The sequence below is a fragment of the Myodes glareolus genome, chromosome 10 (genome assembly GCF_982192425.1).
Source record: "Myodes glareolus chromosome 10, mMyoGla1.1, whole genome shotgun sequence".
NCBI lineage: Eukaryota > Metazoa > Chordata > Mammalia > Rodentia > Cricetidae > Myodes > Myodes glareolus.
Genome location: NC_142035.1, coordinates 66,117,940 through 66,136,532, shown reverse-complemented (window position 1 = coordinate 66,136,532; position 18,593 = coordinate 66,117,940). Strand labels below are relative to the sequence as shown.

The 18,593-nt window shown below is 43.9% G+C and overlaps 1 protein-coding gene across 1 annotated transcript in view; it reads right to left on the bottom strand.

The window, feature by feature from the left end:
* Window positions 1-18,593, bottom strand: part of Ryr3 (ryanodine receptor 3) — a 369,298-nt gene that overhangs the window by 8,214 nt on the left and 342,491 nt on the right. The window contains exons 87-97 of the mRNA XM_087910876.1: window positions 18,350-18,454; window positions 16,570-16,651; window positions 14,587-15,917; window positions 12,607-12,665; window positions 11,805-11,976; window positions 10,729-10,815; window positions 9,080-9,280; window positions 5,219-5,349; window positions 1,236-1,278; window positions 661-788; window positions 254-314 (exon numbers count right to left, since the gene is read on the bottom strand). Of these exons, the coding sequence (XP_087767002.1) occupies window positions 254-314; window positions 661-788; window positions 1,236-1,278; window positions 5,219-5,349; window positions 9,080-9,280; window positions 10,729-10,815; window positions 11,805-11,976; window positions 12,607-12,665; window positions 14,587-15,917; window positions 16,570-16,651; window positions 18,350-18,454 (2,400 nt within the window). The remainder of the gene's footprint in view (window positions 1-253; window positions 315-660; window positions 789-1,235; window positions 1,279-5,218; window positions 5,350-9,079; window positions 9,281-10,728; window positions 10,816-11,804; window positions 11,977-12,606; window positions 12,666-14,586; window positions 15,918-16,569; window positions 16,652-18,349; window positions 18,455-18,593) is intronic.

The window sequence follows — 18,593 nt, the reverse complement described above, 5'->3', positions numbered from 1 at the left end:
GGAACAACGTGAAGAAAGGGGGGCATAGGTGCTGAGGTGCTATAAGTTGTCCCAAGGTCTTACAATGGAGCCCCTTTTCGTGTTATACTATTGCATGAGGCAGCGTTTTCCCTAGCACCTCTCAGGCACCTGATCCATGGTTACCCAGGGAGGCTACAATGAGAAACCTCAGGGCTTGCTTATTCCCTGTGGAATCCAACAAGATCCCCTGACTTAGGGCTCAAGATCTTGTTTTTTCTGGTACTGTACTTACATTGTCAGTGAAAACCACCCCCAGCTTCCAAATATGGTACTTCATGTCGATGGAACTTAGCCTAAAGAGGAACAGTAATTTCATAACTTAGAAATGTCAATGTTAGTTAAGTGCTTAATAAAGGGGAAATTTTCTTAGGGTGAATAATATAAATACAGCTTCAACTTTTCTTCAGGTTACATAGACTTCTCAGAGACAAAGAATGGTTTGAGTCATGCATCTGGAAACCTTAGTCTTTGGACTCTGGGGCATAAGGACTGATTGGCCATGGAATCCTTTAACGCAGTCCTTTCCCAACTTGTAAGAAAACCAAAGACATGCTTTATTTTCCCCTCTAGCTCACTGGAGAGGATGGAAAACAAAGAGTTTGTCTTTGCCACTTGGACTCGAGCTCCTGAGATCTGTACCATGACACCAGAGAGGCCGCCTCCACTTTGGTCTCTTCTACTGGGCTGAAGTCGAGGGCATTCTTATCCAAACCCAGGAGTTCCGCAATGCGCTCCGCTCCGTAGAGATCTCCATACTTGTTGATTACCTAAACCAGAGAAATGGCAGGGTGGGCTGTAGCTACACCACCACCTCCCAACTGTTCTCCAGCTTTGAGGTCTTCGGAGTTTTGCCATGCTGAACTTTTTCAACAGGTTAAACAAGATGCCATTCAAAACTGACTGGAAAAGGAAAAAGTCACCCCTAGAGAAAACTAAAGAGATGATGCAATCAAAGGGAAACTTCTTTTTAAGTTCCTGTCTCTCTGGAGAGAAAAGGAGCCTAACGTGGAGAAAGCAGCATGGGTTGTGTGCAGGTGCTGCAGGCAGACGGGTATGGGAACAAAGCAGAGGCCCACATGTGCAAGACCTCTGCAGCTGAGTCTCCAGACGCCATCTTAAGCCTGACATCACATTTCATCATATTAGTACACAAAGAGTGTAGACAGTTCACCGCGCACATACACACACATACCTCCGCCCCCAGAGAGACATACCTTCCTCTTCACAAACTTGTCCCAGTAGTTATTAGGAAAAGATCTGAAAACAAAGGCGAAAAAGACAGGTTCTTAATTATTAACTTCAAGGCAAATGCATCATGGAACTTTCCAGTTTGAACGTCTGGATCTCTGATCGCTTGGATTTCTGTCCCGCTCACTGATGAACTCAGGCTGTGATTGATGTTCAGAGTCATCCCAGGCCCCAGCCTTGCTCTTCTGCTGCTTTGTTTCAGCTGAGGAACTTGGGAAGCCACTCTGCAGTTTCTGTCTCAAAATTGGGTTAAGAACAAGGAACCATGATGGCGCACTAGCAAGAAACATATGTTGTTGGTTTTTCGTTCTTGAAAACCAATCCTACTTTGCACACTCCCTTCCCTGCTCCCCTTGTGTCGTGCTCCTGGATAAGCGTGTTATCACAGCCCCAGAGGGCCTCATCATCACCCTCCGCTGTTCCTCCAGGGCCACAAATCCAGATGTTTCTTGACCCATCTACCTGGATCCTAGTATACATCAGAAACAAAAACCAGAAGGAAATGTATGTTTCCCATTCCATGACTGTCAGTGACTGGAGAGATGGGATGGTGAGGGGTGTGCCAGGACACATAGACAAGCTCTCTTACATCGGTGTCCCAGTCAGAAGGAACTTAAGCTAATTTAGAAAGAGTTTTTATTGACCCCATGACCCTCTACTCACTTTCACCACCATATACTCGTGTGGTACCTACTTCCTTCCAGGACTTAGGTCCCTCTCTTTTAGAGGTGGCATCTTGTTCCATGACATTCCAGCCCTCTCAGAGGCATCATGTTTCTCTGCCTGGAATTTTCTCTAGTTCTATTCTAAGTTTTTTTCTTCTCATTAAACAAACAAACAAAAATTGCCATCCTTTGGAATGCTAGCAAAAATGCTTAAAATGTGTTGCTTCCAGTTAGAATAAACAGACCCTTCCTGGGGTTTCTCACAGGGCCGCTTTTGGAGCAAAGCCAAGCCTTGCTATATGCATTCTTACTTTGTTTTCCTTTATCTGGGTCATTCTTTGTGAGTGTGAGTCACACAGCAGTCTCCAATCCTCCAAAGACCACCAGCTCATGATAAGAAAGTCATCCTCTCCCAAAAGGATGGCAGTCTTGAGGATAAAAATTTTTCCACAGATTTGTTTTAGTTGTTTAAATAGTTTATTCATATTAATGATCTAATTGTCAATTAAAAACAAATGCTGGTACTATAGAATAAACTGCCAATAAACATTTATTTATAAGATCAAAATTATTTTTACTCTCTTGTGTATGCATTGCTACTTGATTTTTTTGTGCATGACATTTAGAGTCTACGAGAGTAAAAACCAAGCCATCTTTCCTCCACCACCTTGAACCCCATCCCCATTTTTTCTTGTCTCTTTTTTAGGTAAGGTTTTATTGTGTAGCCCTGGCTGATGTAGAACTCACTACACAGAAAAAGCTAGGTTCAAACTTAAAGTGATCTTCCTCTCTGTTTCTAAGTACTGGGATTATACATCTGGGTCACCATGACCAGCTTTCTCCAGCACACACCTTGTCTCTTGGTCCTGTTTTGTACCGAGTATAATATTCCACAATAAATGTTAAAGGGCTGTGTTTAAGATTATTTCATGGACATGATCTTATCTTGGTCTCAATTTTGAGTGTCTTGTTCCCTTACTAAGGCTAAGGTCAAGAAGTTCCTTGAGGGTAGAACATACATTTTCACATTGTTATTTTCTTTATGCCCTAGAGAACCGACTTGCAGAAGAAAATGGAGCTCACCAAGGCCAGCTGGACTGGGAGTGATGGAGCATGTGATCAAACTGGACCCTCTGAATGTGGCTGTCAATGAGGGCTGACTGAGAAGCCAAGGACAATGGCACTGGGTTTTGATTCTACTGCATGGACTGACTTTGTGGGAGCCTGGTTTGTTTGGATGCTCACCTTTATATACCTGGATGGAGGGGGGAGGTCCTTGGACTTCCCACGGGGCAGGGAACCCTGACTGCTCTTAGGACTAGAGAGGGAGGGGGAGGGGGGAAGAGGAGGGAAAAGGGAGGCAGGGAGAGGTGGAAATTGTTAATAAATAAGAAAAAAAGTTAAAAAGAGGAAAATGCGTAAAGAATATGTTTAAATCCTTAGCCTCTTTAGTAATTGGCAAATGTATAATGAGGTGCCATTACACGCCTACCAGATCACCACAATTACCTGAGACAGTGCTGGCAAACAGGTGCAGAAGTAGAAAGTGTCTGTATAGCACTGTTTATAATGTATACCGGAACAACATGCCTTATTCTCGAGCAAACTCCCCTCAGAGGAAGAGCTCTTTCACTTCTGCACAGACGCAGGGATTTTATGGTAGTGCTGTTCTTAACAGTGGGAGCCAGAATCAGATGAAATAGCTACTATCAGGAAAACACACCAAGTCTTGCTTGTAAATACACTTACATGGAAAACATTACAGTTTGGGGGACAACTTGTCAACATAGGTGAGTTCACTGAGAATCAGAAATGACACATAATGATGAATAAAAGATTCTCTACCAGTATAACATAACATGACAATCCCATGTACATAGAGTCTAGAATATTTAAAGTGAAATCATGTGTTTAGGCACAAAGAACTGCTTAAAATGTAAGTTAAAGCAAGATAATGACGGCTTGATCAGAAATCCTGTCTTGCTGTCATTTCTCGTGGGAAAAAAAAAAGCAAGATAATGACCCCATATATAATAGCACTAGCAACTACTTAATGATCAATTCCATTGACCACTAATGGATATTATGGAATATGTTAGTTATGGGAGCATGCCTGGGAGGAAAACAGGGCTTTCAAGCTAGCAACAATGTTCTAATTTTAATCTCTGGGGTTTGTTACTCTCTATTAAAATAAATATACATATTTGATAGGTCCTTGTATACGTGTGTGCCTCACAATATAAAAACAGGAAAACTCAGAGTAGACAATAGGCACCAAGACCCAGTAATTCTATGTAGCACAATAGGAAAAATACAGTCTATAACAACTCATTATCAGTTCAGAATAACTAGAGAAAATGTAAAGACCAGAAGTGATATCTTAGTCCATAGAAATGCCCCTTATTTTATAATATACGTATGTTGAATTACAATACTCTTTTCATAAAATAAGTAAATATTACATTATGTTTCATTTAAATTTTAATTTACAACCAAGCTTTAAGAAGAGACAAGGCATCTATGCGCGACTGTGGTAGAGTGAGAAGCTATTGACAGAATCGCCCCTCCCATGATGCCCTTGCTGTGAAAACAGATCAACTTTTATGATAGTTGCTCTACTTGTTCATGGATGTCCCTGCTCACAAATAAACAGTACTGGCCGATCTCGCCTTGGAACATGAGTGCCTTGTTCTCGGTGTCTCAGGTAAGTTCTAGAAACAGAATGGCCTTTTTTACTAGCACTTTCCCACGGTATCACATTGTCCCAGACTCACATGTCCTGGATAATCAGACAGAACATTTCTCAGAGTATTAAAGTACTTAATATTACCCAAAATGTCTGTAATTTAATGGCAAAAGATGAGAAAATTAATCCTCTTTTGTTGTTTCTTCTATGAGGAGATGGACAGGAATCGGCAGGCAGGGACAGAGGTTAGATTTTTATGGCGCCTATTATTTCTCCCAAAGCCTTCCCTTCCTAGAGACTGATTAGTTTGGTTCTACCTATCTAGACCTGCCTCTCAGTTTCCTTAATCATCTCTGAGTAGGAAATAATTCCCCTAGGGTCAGGATCCTATCTAATATGCGCATCTTAATCGAAACAGCAATAAGTCTGAACATGGTTGCCTTCGCTCATGTGTTCGTTTCTATTTCTTTACTCTCACCACCAGAATTTAGCTTACAGTTTTCATAGTTGTGAATGTGCTGGTAGAGAGTGTGCCATCTGCCCTTGGTGATAACACAGGCACTTTTGCTTTCATAGGATCAGAATGAAGGGCACTTACGGTGTGTTGATCACCAAGCGGTCCCACTGCCCCTTGATGTCATCTTCAGATGGCTGTTCGGTGATATACAGACCATCGAATTCCAGCTTCCTGGCAATTTCTTTCTCCCTTTTGAATACTACCAGAGGCACCTGCAAACGAGAAGACATTCATGACCTAGAGGTTTGTGCCTAATGCACCTTTCCCAGGACCTGTCACAAATCAACCTGCCTGAGCAATGGCAGTAACCCTTTATACTGGGATTTAATGCATATTTTAATATCTAATACAAGCTTGTATGTCTGTGAACCATCTGCATGCCTAGTGCCCAAGGAAGCCATAAGAGAACATCACATGTCCTGAAACCAGAGTACCAGGTGGTTGTGAGTGGTCATGTGGTTGCTGGGGCTTAAATCCAGTTCCTCTGGAAGAGCAGCAAGTGCTCTTAACTGTTGAGCCTTGTCTCTAAGCCCTATACTGGGATTTTTTTTTTACAGTAACTAGCTGTATGGTCAATACTAAGTAAATTCCACTCCTTGGCTAATACACCTACCCCTCCAAAAGTTGAGCTGATCTGAGCCACTCTTGAAGGTTAGATAGCTGACTATAGTAAGACGTGCACAAATCCTGAAAAGACCATGTTTAGTTCCAGACTAAAATAAGAATTACTCAAATATGAGTTCTGTGCTGCCTTGCCAATCAGCAGTCAGCAATCAGTTGTGATAACTGAGAGGGCTAAGTGCCTAGCGGGCGGGTAGAATATACTGTGTGAATACACTGGACCAAGGGGTGATTCCTGCTCCAAACAGGACAGAATAAGATTGTGTACAGCTTCATCCTACTACTTACAATAACATAATTTAACATTTATATTTTGCTTATTCATTGAACTTTTACTTAATTTTTTAGACCACAGTTTATTGTGAGTAGCTGAAATCATGAGTTAAGGGGGCATATGGGTAGTTGTAGTACATAATTGTAACTTTTTCAAAGATAAGATCTTATTTATGTAGTTCAATCTGGTCTGGAAATTACTGTTTAGTCCAGTATGATCTCAAATTCATGGCAGTCCTCCTATTTCACTCTCTCAGGTGCTATGATTACAGGTGTATGCCAGCACACTCCCAGGTGCTATGGTTACAGGTGTACGCCAGCACACTCCCAGGTGCTATGGCTACAGGTATATGCCAACACACTCCCAGGTGCTATGGTTACAGGTGTATACCAGCACACTCCCAGGTGCTATGGCTACAGGTGTATGCCAGCACACTTTCAGGTGCTATGGTTACAGGTGTGTATACCAGCACACTCCCAGGTGCTATGGCTACAGGTATATGCCAACACACTTTCAGGTGCTATGGTTACAGGTGTACGCCAGCACACTCCCAGGTGCTATGGTTACAGGTGTATACCAGCACACTTTCAGGTGCTATGGTTACAGGTGTGTATACCAGCACACTCCCAGGTGCTATGGTTACAGGTGTATGCCAGCACACTCCTAGGTACTATGATTACAGGTGTATGCCAGCACACTCCCAGGTGATATGTATACCAGCACACTAATGTAGACTCGATCTGGTAGTATGGCATGGTGTATGTTGTGATAGTTAGTCTTCACAGTCAACTTGATCAACCTCAGGATGATGCAGGGGAAACACTGTGTCTTTGAGGACATTCCAGGGAGGTTTAACTGAGGAGAAAAGGCCTACCCTGAAGGTGGAAACATCCCATGGGCTGGGGCATGGGACTGGATAAAAAAGAGGTAAAAGAAAAACCAGTAGAATGCCAGTATTCCTCCCTACCAATGACAGGAAGGTGGCAAAGAGCTGACATTGGGCGTGACACACCATGAGGAGCCAGTGGCTGCTCTTGCTCACGGGTGACACGGGCAGGGAAGCAGAGCTGAAGCTGCTCTGCTGTCTGCTTGGGAGATGCTAGAAAATGTGATCGCCAAGATACAGTGCACTCCTGATATCCGGGTGACAAACACTCCGCTTCGTCCTTCAAGGTGTTTGGACATCTTTCGAATTTTAATCCACTCTGTCTTCTAAGGTCACCAGTGTATCTGCACCTCATCTCACAAGCTCTTGGATGTCAGATCCAGAAATAGCAAACATGCTTCTGGGTTTACTGTTGTCAATTTTCTTGGTATTTTTGTACATATGAATGCATTTATTTTTCTAGAATGTAGTATTATTCTAGTACTCATTTTTGATGTAGAAACAGCACTAGGAAGGTCACATGGCCCAACAGTTAGGAGTCCAATCCAGACAGCCTGGCTCCAGAGTCCATGCTTTAAGGGTTACAGTGGCAGACTCAGTATAGCAGGGAAGCACGCGTTTTCTCTAGGAGAGGAGGTGAGTTCTCATGTGACGCTATTTCACCAGGAGAAGAAAGGGACACAAAGATAGGAATACATGTCTTGGATTCATTCAAAGAAGATAAATTAGTGTTATAAATTAAAGGGGGAAATGTAACAAAAAAAAGTACTTATAAAATTTGGTGTGATGGTTAAGCTTGGCTGTAGACTTGACAAGACTTAGCATTGCAAGGAGACAGACAGCTAGGCCTGTCTGTGAAGGTGTTTCCAGAGAGGTCTAACTGATGAGAAAAGATACATCTTGAAGGTTTAAGTGGTGAGGAAAGATATACCCTGAAACTGGGTGACGCTATCCCATGAGACTCGGGTCCCGGACTGAGTAAAAAGGAGAAAATGAGTGGATCACCAGCATTCGCGGTTTTCTGACGGCAGTGTGAACAGCTGTCTCACCTTCCTGCTACCACAGCTGGACCATCTCTCACTGCCCTACCTTCCCCATCACGATGGATTGTACCTTCAAACTGTGATCCAAAATAGGACACGTGTTTTTATAGTAACAAGAAAAGTAATTTACACAGTCATGGTCTAGAAACAGAAATGAGCACAGAACACAAAACTGAATGAATGAAGATTGATGTACCTACAGCCGTATCTAAAGATGGCCCAAATGAGTGATGCTTCCTTGTTCATGACTTGAGCAACCTCCAAATGCAGCTGGGAATCTGGGTTATCACGTGACTTGCTTTAACCAATAGAGGATGGTGGAAATGACATCGACAATCTCGGGCCTGATTCTTAAGAGGGACTAGCATTTTCCACTTTTGTGATCTTCAGGGAAATTCTAAGTCATTCATAAAAGAAATCCACCCTCCTGCAGAGATTACATGGAGGGTCCATGAGGAGCGGGAGATGCTCTGTGTCTACATGGAGAGAGGGGAGATGGACTCCCGCTACTCTAGCAGAGACCTGCATCCTAGCTGTTCACCTGCTAAGACACCAGACACAGGAACACATCATCCTCGCCATTCTCACCTACTTGAGATCCCAAAAGACTGCAGACACAACCCTGCCACATGGAGCAGAGAATGACTGACTGTGTCCACAGACTGAGAGGGAGAAGATGCTCGAGTGGTCTCTTATGTAATGTAGGTAACTGACACAGGGGCACAGCTCTGAGCTCTATCTTGGGTATCAAATGAATACAACCTAATGGAAAGGCACATTTTATAAAACTCCAACAGCAACTCAGAGATCACAAGGAGCTCTCATGGCTAATATCATTTGTGCCTTAGTGCAATGACTCTGATGCTGAGGTGTCTGGAATGCTTCTCCTGCAGCAAGAGTGTCTATAGCTCACTTTGCAGATTTTCATTTAAAAGCCTCCAGTTGGCGACTGAGCCCCTGCAGTTGCAAGCAGTCCCTGAGGGACAACACTTGTAACATCCCACCAGCTTTGCTCTTCTAGCGCCGTCAAGGACAAAGAGCTGGTGGTACTCAAAAATGACACTTCTTCCTCAAGAAGTCAGAGAAGACCTAGAGGGACAGATGGCTAGAATGCTCACCTTCAGGCAGTAATATCCCACCACACAGACCAGAGAGATAATGGTGTGGACAATGGCCAGGGCACGCAGTGTTGGGGCCATGTACCCAGTGCTCTCCTGAAGAACAAAGAATACCATTGCTTCTTCCTCATCTTCATCGTTAAAGGAATTCCACAGGTTTGCAACATCCTCCGTCTCTTCTTCCAAAGGTTCTTCAGTGACCTGGCCCAAGACACACACCCATAACTATCAGAAGGAGCCTCAGTCACTGGGCACTTCCTATAGAGTTTATGTTAATACATGCAAATATTACCAACCCAATGTTACCTGCTGAGTAAAGGGGGCCTTTAGGTAACTTACTGATAGGAATCCCCAGTGTTTCTAATAGTTGCAAAAAAGAATTAGGTAGAATCAAATCCTATCTCTTGAAAAGGAAGCAAAACCATTAAATTTCGGGCCTTTTATTATCTGTGCTGTAATTCTATGGTGAAGGAGAAAGGAGCAACAGGTCCATGTGGGGCACAAACACAATTTACACACATTTCATAGTTTCCATTCTTCCCCTTATTCGTGGCTTCCCCTTCTGTTTCTGCAAACGACTCTCAGCTTTTATCCTATAGCGTCAAGTACCTGTTGGCGGTCTCCACCTGCATGAATGGATTCCCCTCAACCTTAGTATGTTTTAAATCAGCTACACACACTTAACTATAGAATACTGCTTTTCTTCTATGGGCAACAAAAGTCAATAGTTTGTCATACTGAAGGTTGATGTGGAGAAAACACTGTTTTGTAACAAGTTGGATTGTTAGTTTTAGAACCATCAGAAAGACAGAAAAACTATGTCAAGAATCTATGACTGTTCTTTAATTCATTAACAACCATTTACATGCAACATGCAAGACCCACTTATCCGTGTTCAGAATCTTCAATTATGGTGAGGAAACTCTCTGTTCCTAACATCTACTAACATGTCCTTCATGATGGTTTTTCATGTTTCAACACCCATGGATTCTATGATAGCCTATTTTTCAAGGAAAGAACTGTTTTCTTTCTTTCTTTCTTTCTTTCTTTCTTTCTTTCTTTCTTTCTTTCTTTCTTTCCTCCCTTCCTTTCTTCCTTCTTTCGTTTCTTCCCCTCCCTTCCTTCCTTCCTTCCTTCCTTCCTTCCTTCCTTCCTTCCTTCCTTCCTTCCTTTCTTCCTTCCTTCCCTTTCTTTACTTTGGTTTTTTGAGACAGGGTTTCTCTGTGTAGCTTTGGAGCCTGTCTTGGCACTAGCTCTGTAGACCAGGCTGGCCTTGAACCCACAGAGATCCACCTGCCTCTGCCTCCCGAGTGCTGGGATTAAAGGCATGTGTTACCACTGCCTGGCTATTATTTGTTTCAAAATGTCCCATAGTTCTTAGCATGGCATCTAGCATATGGGGTACACTCAATATTTGGAGATTAAATCAAACAAGAATCCAAACAGTTGAAACAGTTTCCTAATTTGTTGTCTTGGCGGCAGTTCTCCCGTGCTAAACATTTTTTTAGAGGTCATTGTTTTAGAAATTTCCTTGGACCTTAAATTTTTGTTCCAAGTAAGAGTAACAGTTTGGGTTATAGTTTTCCCCTACGTATGGCATGCATAGTCTGTTGCATATTTGGTAAATAACCCCTCAGTGGAAGTATCACCTTATAAAAAAGCAGGATGAAGTTGATAGCGAAGGCTACAAACAGAGCAAGGAACCTCAGGTTGTAGAAATTCCTGGCCAGGTAGTGCTGAAAAGAAAAAGATAAGGAGAAGTCAAAGAGCCAAAGGCAGGAAGGAGAGCCTCCCTGTCTGACACTGAGAGGTGTGCCCTGGGTAGAGGTTTGCAGGGGTATCTGTGCCTCAGTTCCTACTCTACTAGCGAGGACCTGCCCTTGTTAGCATAAATTGTTTATGGGGAATCGGAAATATCGGTTCTTTAAAAGTGGCTTAGGAGAATGTCTGAAGGAATCTTACCTTGGATCCTGTCCCAGTAAACCAGATCTCTCAACATGCCACCAGCAGAGAGTCAAGCTGTACACAATGCAGCCAGATTGTGGACCAGAGTTCATGTCCCTTTCTGAATCATGGCCCTAGGAACCTCCTCCACCCACTTTCTCAGCGTGTACCATTCTCCTCAGTGCCGTCTTCCCTGGGAAACTCAGCACGCTGAGGATGGAGCTGCAGCAGCTGGGGAAGAGCTCGACACTGCCTGGGGCCACACTGATGGTGCCACCTACAGTGCAGGCCTGGGTCCTACAGTGCAGGCCTGGGTCCTATAGTGCAGGCCTGGGTCCTATAGTGCAGGCCTGGGTCCTACAGTGCAGGCCTTGGTGAGCAGCCAGTGAATCTTGGGGGCAGCCGATCAGAAAGAGAACACTACATACTATACTGAAGTTTGCATGTACCTACAGTAATGATGTTTTAGGGGCTAACTGAGCAACATAACCCAATACAGGAAACTTTTTTCTTCCTCCCAATTGATTGATCTACTTAAATTTTGAACCAGGATCAGCTAAGTCCCCGTGCAAATGCACGTCAATGTGCTTGGGAGTCGTGCCCAGGTAAACCCCCATTTCCTTTAACACAAGAGAAAGAGGAAGATGAACAGGAAGAGAGAAATGGGAATAAGAAAGTGGAGAAGGTGTGTCTAAGGAAAAATGACACAAATCAGTGGCCAGCTCCGAGGTCGACTGGGCCAGTGCCTCTAGCAGAGAGGAGGAAGGGTCGGAGAGCTTACCAGTAACTTGGTCTGATAGATTTCCAGCCCCTTGAAGAAATTGGCCATGAAGGCTTCCGGCTTCTCAGCCTTCTGACCGCGCCGCCGTGTCTTCTTCACAGTCACTTCTGCCCACAGGTACTCGGCCTGTCCCTCCTCCTTGATTTTGTCTTCCTTTTCTCTGTCTTCCATGCTACAGAGGAGAGAGGCCGACTCAGCATGTGGGAGAAAGGCTTGGTCCTTGTCAGCCCACTCCCTGGGCATGAAATCTACATTCAATGAGTAGGGACCATTTTGATGATCCAGCGTGTACAATGGATATAATATGTTTTTGCTGTTTGGGAATTAGACTTAACAATTCTTTTTTTTTTTCTCCGTCAAAAATATTGTCCTTTTCTTACTAAGTGAGTCTTCTTAGGATTTGCAGTGGTGCCTCCTACTCCTATAAACTTGGGCAGGAATTAAATGTGATGTCTAAAAGAGCTAAGAACAGGCCTGCCATATAGTAGTTATTCAATAAACACCACAGATCTTCCACCATCAATGTTATATGAAGTTGCTAAATGTGGATGTTTGATAATTTGTCCAGTCAATGAAACCCTGATGAACTATCAGAATTAAAAAGTTAATAAGTGTATTATAGAGCTGAGATTAAAAAAAAATGAAGAAAAAGAAGTATGCCCAGGGCGTACTTGTAGAATACCTGTTGCTTGCACTGATAGAAATCAGGTTTCTATTTACTGCAGTCATAGAACGGCAGCTGCCAATCAAATATTGTCCACCAACCACAGCACGCAGAGCACCCACGCCCCTAGGAACTTACTCAGCCTTCTCAGATTCAGCCTTTCCTTCAGCTTCACGCACTGCTTTCATCTCTGCAGCCTGGATCCAAACACAGCAACCAGTCAAGGCTCCTCAGAGAAACAAGTCCAGGACAAACCTTTTCCTTTATGGTTACAAGTTCTAGTGCCTGTGTGTGTGTGTGTGTGTGTGTGTGTGTGTGTGTGTGTGTGTGTGTGTTTCTGTCTGTCTGTTTTAGCTTCTCTTAGAATTGCAGGGCATAAAGTGTCTTGCTGTCCATCAAACCTGCTGCTACGAAGAGCTGCCAAGACAGATCTCAAACCTGAAAATTTACTTGCCTCCCTATTATTTACTCAACCCAAGCAGGACTTATACATAAACCTCAAGGGAGCCCTATGGAAGCAGGCAGGAGGTAGGGCACAGATCACTAGGTGTCTAATCTGGAACCCCTTTCTATTTGACAAGCTTCCTGTCTGTCCTCAACCCTCCTGTCACTTCCCTGGTCCCTCTAGCTGATAACTACCACACTCAGAATGAAACCAAGCTCCTCAGCGAAGCCAGCCTATCCTGTAGGGGCCTGGCTTTCTCTCTATTGTCATTCTCATGTAGTACTACTAGACTTACTGTTTTTCTATTTAAATGTTCCAACCTTTCTTCCCATGGAAGGAAGTCTTGAGCCTTCTGCACACTAGGGACGTCTCAGTGGTTTGACCCTCTGCCTTGATCATGAGATCCTGGCTTTCCATATGTCTGTCATGCTTCAGATTTGGCTAAAATCTCATCTCTTCAGGAGCCTTTTTGGCTGCCCTGTTTATAGCAAATGCTGTCAAGAATTACATATTTATCCAGAGGACCTAGATGACTCCACTTTTCTAACCCAGTAGTATGTGTATTAACCTGGACAAACATCACCAGTGGTAATTATCTTATTTACTTGTTATCTTTTCCCACTTGCGGCTAAGTTCTATGAAAGCAAAACTAGATTTTGTTAACCAGAGCATAGTCTGGTGCATGTAGTACCTGTATTAGTCTCTAACTTTTATCAAATGGTCCTAGGGAATGAGCCTATCCCAGAGGCGATGCAAAATAAATGATACAATAAGGACACCTATGCTGGTCTCCCTCCCTGGCTCTTCACACCTCTCTTCCATTGTCGAATACTTCCTTTATAGCATACTTCTTATTTGTACCAACTTGTTCAGTGTCTGTATTTTCTATAAAATTTTCAGTTATCACTCAATTCTCAGACCCTAGAATAGTAACATATTCGTGTTAATGTGTTGATTGGTGATAATGGAATTAATGAATAGCTGTGGTCTTTGTCTGCACCCTCACTTCTTCTTTTGATGCCAAAATGGCATGGTAAGTTATGTTGCAAGAGAAGGAAACATCCAGAACATTCTGTGGCCAATCTAAGTTACTTTTGTCTTATCCATTCAATCTAGTTGACTGACTCAGAGCCCTAATGATAAACATGTTCCAGGCATGATCAGACTCATAGTAATAGGTTGTCAATAGGTAGTAGTAATTACCATCATCAATATCATATGAAGTTGTAAGGATTGTTTAGTAACCTTTCTAGCTAGTGAAACTCTTATCTATTGGGATTATAAAGTTACCAAGAGAAACAGACCATATCTATTACAGAGTTTTGGTGAAATGGAATCAGAGCTTACAGGGTATATAGAAATACTGCCTCATAAGAAATCTCCTCATTCATTACACTTGGTTTTCCTGCTTTCACTGAATCAACCTGTGCACCACGAACACTAACTTAATAAAAGTCAGAAGCAGGTGAAGGTCTCAGGTCATCACAAGCTCTACAGTGCAGACTAGAAGTCTTCCTTGTGACTAAACATGGAAATACCCACCTAAGTCACAACGTCCTCATACCTGGCGAATCTGGAACGTCAGAATAACCCTATCTGAACCAGAGTTAGCGTTATGACCTGTGCAAACCGCATACAGATTGTAAAGGACAACAGACAGAGACTGTGCCTACCTGTGCTTTCCTTTTCTTCCGCACAGTACTCTCTAACGTAGGGGGCTCATCCTTGCCGATGATTTCAGAGAGGTCACCCAATCCCACTTCAGGACCTTGCTTTAAGCCACTTTCTTTCTTTGGGTGGATTCCAAAGAGGTCGGACATGATGTCTGACTCTCCCGGCTCCCCCTTTACAAAGTGGACCAGTTCAGTGGTCACACCTGGCTCGATCATGTCTGCTCTGTCAGCCTCCACGGCGTCATCATGGATCCCAAACTGGGTGGGGTCAGGCATGTCGCCTAGGATCTTGGTCACTCGGATGTTCTTTGCCCCTTCGACGAGGCCCCCACCAAACACTGTGTTCCAGAGGATCTGAAAGATGCCTCCCAAGACAGAGAGGAGCAGCTGGAGGAGGCCCACAGAGAGCATCCAGAAGAAAGAGACGAAAACCCTCACTAGCTCCTTCGCACTCATCTTTTTTACATTTCGGTACTGTTTCCTGAGGTTCTTCAGGGTTGCCCTCTTCAGAAAGTTGGTGACATTTCTCTTTGCTGAGGCACAGGCCATGGCAAAGGCAGAGGCAGACTCCATAGACTTGTCATCCTCCGCCTCCCCCTCCATTTCCATCGTATAAGCAGACTCTTCACCCTCTTCCTCTTCCTCTTCCGGTCTGTCGGTTGAGTCGGATTCTGAGATCTGAGATGCTAATTGCATCTCGAAGATTGTGTCCTCACAGAAGTTCACAAACAGTTCCATCTTCTCCTGCTCCCCACCTTCATTGACAACATCAAAAATGAACTGTCGCTTGGACTCCTTCACTTGAGGCTTTTCCCACTGAGTTCGACTGGATTCACTGATCTCAAAATAAACACGTTCAATTTTCTTGGCCCCACCCATGATCTCTATTCGACCCAGGTATGGTTCAAAGTAATTTAGCACACTTTCTGCTGGGTCCAACAGGCACTTCAAGCGAGAATCATTGGGCATGTGTTCAGAGAGATTGGTCAGTAACACTGCCACATTGAACCCTATGTCCTTGGCTGGCTCGTGGAACCGTTCTACAAAATCAATATAATTAAACATGTCATTCTCGTCAGCCTCTGTACACGAAAGGAGGAAGTCGATCTCTGACTGTGTATATTGCTTTAGACCTTCCATGGCCTTCTGGAATTCTTTCCTGGAGATGATCCCTTTACCATCCGGGTCATATTCTTTGAAGGTATCTGAGCTGGTTAAGTCTTTAAGTTTCAAGAACATGTCAAAGAATTTCAAGATCATCTCTACATTAGTGGATGATTCTACCAGTGTGTCAACCATCTGCTTTCCAATAGTTCCGTTTACCACATTTCCTGTGAGGCGGGTTCAAAAAGACATACAAATACATCAATGAACCCAAGCTATCGTGCAACTTGACAGGTTGCTCTTTTTAGAAGACTTATTTGCCAAATTAGTCAGTTCATTTCTGACCATGTTGATTTGGAAATAGTTAGAGAGTAGTAAGCCATTGCAACCAGCCCACCAGGAGCCAAGGGAGAAGAAACCAGGACGAGAGGGAAATGGCCACACCATTGCCTTGTTTCTGCCCTGGGGCCTAGGAGGTGGTTCCACTATCAGATCTCTGGGAATATGGAGGAATATATGGTGTCCCCTTGACCCCTTTGACCTAGGAGGTTGCCCAGCTAGATGGCTGGCATACACACTGGCAGCCAGCTGTGTCGAAAAGCAATGGGGAGAGGGAGAGGATAGGAAGGGGCAAAGCTTGGATGTTTTCCCCAGTTCATTCTGGCTTTCCTATTGGCATCAAATGAGTTGGTTTCAAGCTTTGTCCATCAGACCATGTGTCCCTCATTCATTTTTTTTTCTTTCTCAAGATTTGTCATTCTAACCAATGTCTTATGACATCAGTGACCTGCCAGAAGGATATAATCTGTGTGATTAGTCAGGTTAGTGCTCAGACCAATTACAATCATGTGAATGCCTAGTTATACCAAACAGCCCAACCTTCCAGTAGGGACAGAAGCATCACCACCATGTCCTGAAGGAGATCCAAGAGTTCCTTCAGCAGCTCGATCTGACTGGAATCCTAGAACAGAAACAGGAGATACCCTGAGCTATCTGAGCCCTCAGCAAAGTCCAGGGCAGTGAGCAAGAAGGGCCTGCTCTGGAAAGGTTAGGTGAGGGCTGCATCCAAGTCAGAAAGGAGCTCCCTTCTTGCTGTGAGTGAAGGTGGTTTTTACCCACTGCCCGTAGGACAGGGAGACTCCTCCATCAGTGCCCCTTCACATTCTCCTTCATACAAATGTAGCAGATAGACTGACTGTTACCTCAATGATTCCTAACAGCCCCCATCCACTGAAGAGCCCTCAGGAACGTTCTCAAGTCTATTTTATAATTTTCTATACTGGAGGACTATCTCCCATGAGCTTCATGGGAGATATTACTGTAATAAGGAATGTTTAGTTCACCCAGTAGATTCTCCTTTCTTCCTGGATTAGTTTAACCTAGTTGCAGTTGGTGGTGATCAGGGTATCACTGAGTTCTTAGAATAATACGCAAGCACAGCGACTCCTCTGCATGCTCTTGATGCTCTGCTTGGTTTTAATTCAAGCAATGCAGGCAGAGTTCTGCAAAACAAGCTCTGTGCTGCAAACCCTTTGGCATGTATAGGATGGTAGATGAAGATCTCATCTAAGGGTGAAATTAAAATTAGGAAAGGATGCTTTAGCAGAATAATCTGCAGGTAATTTTGAAAACTGTTCTTTGGGTCACACTTCTTTTACGGATTCTTCCTCCCTCTTGTAGAAAGACACAGCTCATTGCCTAGCCGTTCAGTGCCCCCAAGGGACTTCTTCCCTACCTACTGTGTGTCACAGCTGCATTCAGAAGGAAGAAAAAGGAGCCATAGCAATACAGAGCAATAGAGCTGAGAAGAGGCCTCCGAGGTCATTCCTTCTAACCCTGAATATTTTACAGATGATGGAAACAGGAGCCAGAAGTCACTGATGTGGAGGGGGCAGGGCAAGGGCTCTTCTCTCCAGAGCCTCTACCGCACACTGCCATGGCTGACACAGACGTGGACACGCTACTGCCAAATTAGTAGCCCCCCAGAACGCTCTTCCCATAAGGCCAGAGTCAAAAGGGGAAAAGAAATGAAGGGTTACACAGCACATTCCAAAAGAGAGGAGGCAGGTATGAGAGCCTTGAGATTTTTAGATGTACATTATTTAAATTGATGCTGCAAATGTCCCTCTAATCAGTCTGAAACACATCTTGAAGTGCTTCCTCGTGTGTTGCCATGGAGAGAGGCGATCAGCTGCTACGTATGCTACATTTATTTGTTCATAATAAATGCTCATAATGATTCTGATTCATATTGCCAGAGAGATGGGGAGAAGGAAAGGTAGAGGGGGGAAGGAGGGAAAGTGTGGGTAAGGGGGGCGTTTGTGGATGACAGACATGCAACATTTGGAAGGTGAGAAAGGTCAGTGAATGGTATTCTAAAGTGACGAGACAGAGGCATGGGAAGCAGTGTGGAGGCAGTTACAAAAGGAGAGGTTGGTGGGAAACAAGAAAGAAGCTGCATTCGTACAAAAGCCCCTCTGGGACCCCCCCACCCCAGGCATTCATCCCTGCTTCTCAGCTTGGTCCTCAGTTTTAAGAATGAGACCTAATCTGCTTGGCTTTTCCAGTCTTTGGTTAAGCAGCCACATCCACAAAGGGAAGTCCAAAGGGCAAGAATTATTCACAGTAATGGAATATGTAGGGGAACAGGCCACAGTACCTGAGAGAGCTTCATCTGCATGTTAGCAAATACGTGGAGGAATCCAACCACTGCATCCCACAGCCTACTGTGAGCCAGGCTCTGCTGGTTCCCGATGCAAGGGCCCTGTAGAGTAGAGAGGTACTCAGAGTCTGTCCTAGGAGGGCATTCCACTCAGGGTTATGTGAGAGGGCAGCGCTTTCTAAACTCATGTGTTTCATGGTTCAACATTTTCCTCTCAAAGCTGAATGTCAGATGACTTATT